At 35.0% G+C, this 8,379-nt stretch overlaps 1 protein-coding gene across 1 annotated transcript; it reads left to right on the plus strand.

Moving 5' to 3' along the window:
• The first annotated feature begins 470 nt into the window (after positions 1-470).
• On the plus strand, positions 471-2,275 carry LOC149421913 (uncharacterized). Its single transcript, XM_089634603.1, has 4 exons — positions 471-549; positions 1,341-1,480; positions 1,876-2,021; positions 2,206-2,275. The coding sequence occupies exons 1-3, from the start codon at positions 480-482 to the stop codon at positions 1,969-1,971; spliced, it is 306 nt and encodes a 101-aa protein (XP_089490729.1). The 5' UTR covers positions 471-479; the 3' UTR covers positions 1,972-2,021; positions 2,206-2,275.
• Positions 2,276-8,379: the final 6,104 nt, after the last annotated feature.

The following is an 8,379-nucleotide window of genomic DNA, read 5'->3' on the forward strand; positions in this document are numbered from 1 at the left end:
CTAGTAAAATGTGCTTGAGCTATTACAACCAAACTTTAATAATGGCATACTAAAAGCTTACTTACCTAAACAAAATAATCGGTTTGGTTAATTAAGCTTAAGTAATTTACTAAACCAATTTCACTTTAGTAACTTAAGTTTATGTATTACTTCCCAAAGTATTTAGTTAAATTTAACTAAACATCTAGTTTGGTTAAATGTTTTGTTCAAATAGCCAAACTTAGGTTGGAATATCTAAATTTGGTATTTTTACATAACAATTAGTTGCTTTGCACAAACTTGAGCAAAGTGCAACAAAACTTTAGTTAAATCTCCCGAACTTTGGTAAATCTTTTCGTAGTCGCTAGCGGTCCGGCTGCGATGACGCAGTTGTTTATTTATGACGCAGTTCTAAGTTTGCCACAGTTCGCACCATACGTGAATTGACGTTCGTTGCGAATTTATTTTATGCTAACCGCTGTTCCTAGTTCCTAGTGATAATGGCAGACAAAAGCGTGGAGGATTATTTAATTTTTTGGAATCTGGAAGCTTACATAGAAACATTTAAAGGTGAGTTTTATTTTTTTTAATGATTTAGAATTTAGATCATAGAACTATGATATATATTATGATAATATCCATTCTTTTTGATTTAGAAACTGGCACCTTCATTATTCTATGACTCAAGTACGCAATAGATTTAGTAGATTTGTATTTATTATGTACCTAGTTTGAAGAGTGCGTGTGGACGCTACAACCAAGATTGTGTCAGGAGTCACAGGTTACAGAGAGTGGTATATAAAAAAATAAATAATTGGATGACTTATATAGCGCCGTTTTTGTGCAAAATCACCTCAAGGGCGCCTTTATTTCTTTGTTCGTTTCCTCCAGTATTATTTTGTATTGAACGAATGTTGTTTGAAACTGCAGTATTTTCTAAGTTACAGTTTGACCCTAGCCAGAAACTAGAACCAACCAAACTAGCTTTGAAATTGTACCGATGGATGGTCAATCATATCAGGTTATGTTTAATTTTAATAAATGTGTATTGCAATTATTAATTCGGACATAACATTTTGAACATTGAATTCTATTGATTTTTTTGGGAGGGATATTTTTTTTAAATACAGGGTGACCACCCATTGTTAATGTTTACATTGGAAATTTTCATATAAATAAATAATTTCATTATTAAAACTATTTTATCTTCTCTTGATTCATGATAAAGGGTGTTTGAAATCTGCTGTTGCATAAATATAGATTTATTTAATGAATAATTTTCATTATTTTGAAAAATAAATTTTTATTTGCTTGTTTTGAAATTTTTTGTATTTTCTCGTCGTTTTTTTTCTTTATTTCAGAACAAGCCATAGACTCGAAAACGCTCCTGATAATATCTGAAGATGATATTAAAGAATTGATTCCGACTGTAGGGCACCGGGCACTGTTTACAGCACACATTAATGCGCTCAAGGATGTTATTAATCCACCTGTCATAAGTGTAAGTTTTTAAAAGCAGTAATGATGACATATTGTATACCTAGGCCTTTTTTGGCTAACCATTTGGAAATAGGTAAGTTTTTTTTTTATCATCATCTTCGGATCTACCGGATCTGCCCTGATGATGGACACTGCAACGCTGTCCGAAACGTCGGCTAAAGAAGGAGTTAGCGCAACACGGCAAAACACCCCAAAAACAAACAACAAAAAAAACATTTGGAAATAGTTGTACCGGACGCAATTTTGACACAAAAATAATAGTATTTAAAATAATAATTCCTGTAATTAATGAATAAATCGATTGCACCGGTCAAGCAATTCCAAAGGGATAAAAACAAAGCTTGACCCCTTCACCCCTTCTTTCGCCTTTGTGTACATACCTGCTTTTTGTTTCAGATTGAAGATATTCCTTCAACTTCCAAACAAACAACGCCCATATATTCTCAACACAATGACTTCGTTGAAAATGACATTTCCTTGTTGGAAATATAAACAAATCACAAAGAATAATGCAAGAAGCTTTTGAAGAGCAAATTTGGAATGTAAGTTAAATAATTTTTGTAAGTTTCAGATACCTAAGTAACTTAGGTTAATTGTTTTATACATTCCGATATATGTATTTTAGTAGTGACAGCGTAGAATAGCCGTCCTGTGACTGATATTATGATGATTATAGAAGTGGTTATTAGTTATGTAATCAATATGCAATTTCATTTTGTTTTCTAGGACTTACGCTATCATCTCCTATCAATCAATGAAGGGCAAGCACTTTGAATGCAGTTTGAGTCAAAGGGTCTGTTGGACAATTCTGCCAGACTGTGCAGTACTATTATAAGTAAGGAATTGCAGGGTAATCCAGATAGATCCATTACAAGCAAGAGATTTTATGAATTTGCTTTTCAAATCACCAAAGTCTTTAATGAAGAAAGCGCTGCTGTATATTTCACCCCATATGTGTGTTTTGGGCCTGCCCAAAAAAATGCTGCTAACGGTAAATTACTAGAAACACACAGGCAGCGCCGAAAAGAATTTGCCATATCAGGACACAAACAACTTTTACTATATTTAAGAAAAATTTATAATAAAAAATGACAACATAAAAGTGTGTATGATCAAACGTGTTTTCTTTTTTGAGGCTTTGCTGGTAGCTGGAAATAATATTTTGAGATTCTTAACAAAATAAGTTTTATATGAATGAGGTTTTTAATAAGTACATTCTAGTCTTACAAAACAAAATATTTATTTATTTAGGTTTCATCTTTCAAAAGGGTTATAATAAACTACCTGCAACTCAAAATATTTAACCCATGATTCTGAATTATGGGTATAATCCTTCGAGTTGATGGTGGTTACATTTACACCCTGTATTGTTTTCAGCTAAACTGCAAAGCTGCACTTCTTATTTAATATAGATAATCTAACCAAAAAGCTAAGCTACAGTACCTAAAGCTAGCTAGCAGTAGAGAACTAAAACACCTATATCGGTAGGGCTATTCCAACCGAAGTTTAGTTAATCAACCTAACCATTTTGTAATATTAACTAAATAATAAGGTTACTACATCTAAAAAGTTATGTCTTTTTAACCGAACACTACAAAATGGTTTGGGTATAAAATTTTTAGTTTAGGTAACACAACTAAACACAGAAAGCTGTCTCAACCGATTAGTTTAGCTAGAATATCTGAATCGTTAAGCTGTCATAAATACAGTTTAGGTAACACAACTAAACACAGAAAGCTGTCTCAACCGATTAGTTTAGCTAGAATATCTGAATCGTTAAGCTGTCATAAATAAACTGCTATTTAGCAAACAGTAGCCAAAAGTTCGGCAGTCACCACATCAACTAAACTGTTTAGTAGATAATTACTGAAAATTTAGTAAATAGTACTTAAACCTTTCTTTCAGTGTTGGTTTAATTTTCGGGTCTCGTCATAAAGTTTATCTTCGTCGACATTTTTCAAACCAAGTGATTCGACAGCTTCCACAGTATCTTCGTAATTTACTGCACTTGTTAGATCGAATTTGGAAAAGATTTTGAATACAGAATCCTCTAAATCATAATATTTCTGTATGTATTCAAGAGTTCTCCGGTAAACCTCGTTGGCTTCTTTTTTTAATTGATCCTGATCAGAAGGTCTCAAAAACTTTTGTTTCTCATTATTTTGTCACGTAAAATTCATCATGCAGTCGGCTTTCAACCTTGTCTTTTATGTTTCTCATAATTGGGCGCAACTCAGCAGCTGTCACGGAGTTATTTTCTAGCAACAGTATGGCTTCTGTCACGTTATTCATTTAATGATAAATAAAATATAAATAACATTACTGTAGTGTGATCCTTGTAGATGTGTGTCCAATGACATTAGAATCTTCTAATGTCATTGGAATCGCCTTTGCCACACTCCCTTACGAATTCCCATATTATTTTATGGCATGTTGCTTCACCACCAATTTTAAAATACCCTGATACAGCAGGCCACGAAAATATCAATTGGTCAACAGCTCTCCCCAAACTTAACCATCTAGTTGGCCCATGTCGTAAAACTTCTCTATATTCAATTTCGATCTCCTTAAAAAATGTTTGTAATTGTTCGAAAATTCCGCATACTCTTTCATAATTAAGTTTTTCACGTCGTATGTTAAAGCTTTCGTGGCGTTTCTTCCAGCGTTGTGAAGAACGTGACAATTACAGTTTGCTTTCATGACTTTGGTGTCAGAATATTTCTCATTATTTTTTTGGTACACGGAATTGTGAGCACCATAATTTACCGATGTATTGTCTGCAGAGAATCCAGACAACAAAGTTGTGTCTACGTCGTATTGAGGCATAACATTTTCAATGTTCTCAAAAATCTTTTGAGATGTTTCGTTGGAATCTTCATAAAAATCCACTAATTTACCTTGAACACCTTTTTCTTGATCACAGTATCTGATGAATATTGCACACATTTTCTGGAATCCTTTATTTGAGGCGTCAACAGCAATCGAAAAGTGAACCCCATTTCCAGATTGAGACCTTTTAAGGTCTTGTATTGTAGACTCTATTGCGTTTGGTGCTAGGACATTCAAAACAATGGCTTCAGCTTTGGTTCTGCGACAGTGAACTTTATGTGATGCATCGAAATAAAGAGATGCATTCTGCAAACTGTGGTGGTATCTAATTGCATGATAAATCGACGCAATTTCGATTGTCGCTACGTTAATCTCTTCAGAATAATTTTTCTTTGGTAGAAATGCGGTCATTAAAGAATTTGATTCAATGTTTCTCACATTTTTCTTGTGCGTTTTACTGTTGACATGAGTTGATAAAGCCTTTTCACCATCCCATTTCATTGTAAATTTCACGTTAAAAAATAAACATTTCGCGTTTTTTTAAACGACTTTTCTCACCCATTTTCTATCCTTCTCATTTTCTGGCCACGATTATTTTTTCTCCGATTTTGATTCTCCGTCTTCCATTATGCTAATTATACATCAACACACTACAACACTAGAAATTTTTATTAGGAAAAACGTTCGAAAATAATATATGATTGAAATTAAAAAAAAAGAAATCACAAAACACTGTTGTTTGTGCTGACTGAGCTGAGCTTTTGTTTAGATTCTAATGATGAAGCGCAGATGTTCCCCGCCCCGCCGCGGCCGACCGGGGCGCGGTGCACCCAAGCGACAGTTAGTCTACAGTCACGCGCTCCGAGCCGTGATAGTCGTCTGTTGCTTCGCTGCCATCGCCCGGTCTGACCCGGAGATATCATGCAAACACGTAGACATGCAAACACGTAATACAAACACAAATATTACTGACTATCAGCCGCAGCTGAAGTTGTAGCAATTTATTTACCAATATTAATTACTTCCCTAAAAGGGAACTCGATGTTACATGTGGGTAGAATAATTGTGTGCACCAGTAATAAAAACTCTATTAACAACTTAAACATTTATTAAATAAAATTCTGTTACTACACATATTGCTCTAGGAAGTTAATATTAAGCAAGAGACTCATTATAAAAGGATTAATTCTCAAGGCGTGTCGAGTTAGATATTCTCGATAGTTAAAAGGCAAAAATGCAAGTCATGACAGTTGAATTCACGAATGGATAAAATGATGCTATAATGAATTTAATGGGCGCCAGCTCAGAATTACATAATTCTGAACAAATTTATATAATTATCAGAGTAATCCCTAAGATACTAAAGTATAAAAAATCAATTTCAATTTGGAGGGCATCTTACGTATATTCTAAGTCCGCCAAGGTCGCGAGCCTTCACCACCGTCCCGTGTCACACGAGTATCTCGCCAAAACTGACGGAACAAATTCCAAACGCTACACAACGCTCTTCAGACTAGTAGTTTGCAAATCAAGACGGCATGCGGCAACTTGAGAATGCTGTCAGCCGCTACGGTAGGAACTAACAAGCAAGACTGCTACAAAGTTTACTGGTAGGTACCAGATTAAGGCTCTAATTTCCCTTAATCATTGTGGAATTCCACTACCTACCACTTCTGATAGACGACTGTCACAGCTTACTTTCAAATTAAGGGTCTAAGTTCCCTTTATCAGTATTGGTACTACTCTCTACCACTTGTGACAGACTATATTCTTCGAGACTGACCGTTAAGACTGCCTCTCGATGACTGACTCTACATCACTGCCCGTACTTGACAGACTTAGTCCCGATACTCGGGGTATCTACCTTTTAAATAAAAATACAAACACACAATGAAAATTTGAACTTGCCAACCTTTTTCTCCCACGTCTTGGTTCTCGTGTGGGGTACATTTTTTTTAAGCCTTAACAATAATTTTAAAGGAACGTGACATTAACAAACTAACTAACTAACAAACTAACTAACCATCACGCCGTTTCCCCGGAGGGATACGCAGAGAGGACGGACCGCCAAATAACTCGGTCTTGGCACACACTCTTTGCCACATTCACATTCATGTATCGAATCTACATACTCTTCTATTATTCTGACTCTTGACATGGCCCGACTCAAGTATCTTATTTGCTTGGTCGTGCCACGTCTTCCTCAGGCGTCCCCGACTTCTGCTACCATTCACATTTGCATCGTATACTCTTCTTACACACCTTTCTTCGCTTATTTGCTCTACATGCCCAAAACATCTAAGGGTCCCTTTCTTGAGCTTACTCATTACGCTTATATCAGCCTTGCACTCTACGTGGATCTCCACATTTCTCACACGATCGTACATGGTTTTACCACACATACGCCTCAGAGATTTCTACTGCATTCAGTCTACTTTCATCCTTTCTTTGCCAGTTCCATGCCTCGTTTCCGTACATCAGGGTAGGTACCAGCACTCCGTTGTGGACTGCTAGTTTCGCTTCTTTTGACATTTTTTTGTTAGCACCAACTGCGTTCAGTCCTCCATTAATGGAGTTACCAGCATTTACATTTCTTTCAATATCTCTGTCAGCCTTCCCATTTCTCGTTAACACACTACCTAAATACACATAACCGTTATAAAACACATCCACGTGTTCCGAGTATTCCTTATTTACAACTATATTGCGCACTGTTTTCGTACTCTTTCTTACACCATGACTTTAAACTTACTTACATTCATCATTAACTCATTGTTCATACATACTTCGTTCATCATAGACACGAGACACTGTTCTTCCATTCTGTTCAATAGGAATGTATTTACACCATCTTAGAGTTGCATTTTACAATTTGCAAGCTCTTATTTTATTATAGGTTAGCGGCATCTTTGCAATTATTACATTTAGATGGCAATAAAGTCGGTCTTTGATGCTGAGGGCAATAACATTTGGGAGATTTTAAACAAAACAAATATTCAGGGGCTTCAGAAAGGTACTTAAAAGTAAAACGAAACGACAATCAAAACATATTACAGCGAAATAATTTTTAATCTTAGAAGTTATTGTGATTATAAAATACCAGGCTGTTATATGCTAATTTGGGATTTTACGTATCAGATGTGGGAAAGAAGTATTCTACTGTGCTAACGTTAAAATTAAAATGGTGGGAAAAAATAATTTTAAGTCTAAGTTAATTAAAATGGGTATTGTCGCATTCATTCTGGAATGAACACTGCTTTATTTAGAGTTCTGGAAGCAAAAGATAATAAGAAGCTTTAGAAATATTGCCCTGAGATATCACTGTAGCGATAGCAAAACGACTTACTGTAGAATTGGTCGAAGTATATCAAAAGATTTTTGTTGTTTCTCCTTCCAAATAAACGGAATTTCATTCTTTAATAACTGAGAGAGAGGTTTTGTATATTTACTAACATATTTGATAAAACGTCTGTCATATCCAACAAGTCCTAAAATTGACATTATATCTTTTGGATTTTTTGGAATAGGGTAATTGTTTATGATCTGGATTTTATCTGGGTTTGGTTTAACTTAATTTTCTGATAAAACTTGATTTATATACATTTCCTCATGATACGTGTTCTACGTTTAAACTAACTACTCTTAAACCCCAATGGTTCATCTCTGTCAAATGCCACAAATAGGTGCGCAAAAAACTATATTCCATCACTCACAACCTTTTTGAAAAACTATCCCAAAACAAATATTGATTTATACAAACTCTCACTATGCTTCTAATTGACCTAATTTCCTCTCAAGCTAATCTAACGTCCAACGCTGATTTCATTGTTTCCACATTAAAATCATTTATTCAAAACCACTCAATAAGATGTCAGACTACTTCAGTGGAACAGCCGAAGTACTATTTCTAAAAAATCTTACCTCCTAAACCTATTAAATTCAAACCTTGTTTCTGGAGCTGATCTCGGAGACATGGTTTACTCCATCCATCCACTTTAAGCCCCAGCATTCTTAATTTCTACGGATTTATAGTAAGTTTCTCGCTAACTCCTTAAGTCTTGAAGTTCCAAA

The sequence above is a fragment of the Hesperophylax consimilis genome, chromosome 8 (genome assembly GCF_061612785.1).
Source record: "Hesperophylax consimilis isolate HC1 chromosome 8, BYU_Hcon_1.0, whole genome shotgun sequence".
NCBI classification, from domain to species: Eukaryota; Metazoa; Arthropoda; class Insecta; order Trichoptera; family Limnephilidae; genus Hesperophylax; species Hesperophylax consimilis.

What these genes read in the sequence shown, in the direction of transcription:
- LOC149421913 (XM_089634603.1), top strand. Translation starts at nt 480, where the DNA reads ATGGCAGACAAAAGCGTGGAGGATTATTTAATTTTTTGGAATCTGGAA. An exon ending in TTACATAGAAACATTTAAAG is followed by an intron (nt 550 to 1,340) that starts GTGAGTTTTATT and finishes TCTTTATTTCAG; the next exon opens with AACAAGCCATAGACTCGAAA. An exon ending in TTAATCCACCTGTCATAAGT is followed by an intron (nt 1,481 to 1,875) that starts GTAAGTTTTTAA and finishes TTTTTGTTTCAG; the next exon opens with ATTGAAGATATTCCTTCAAC.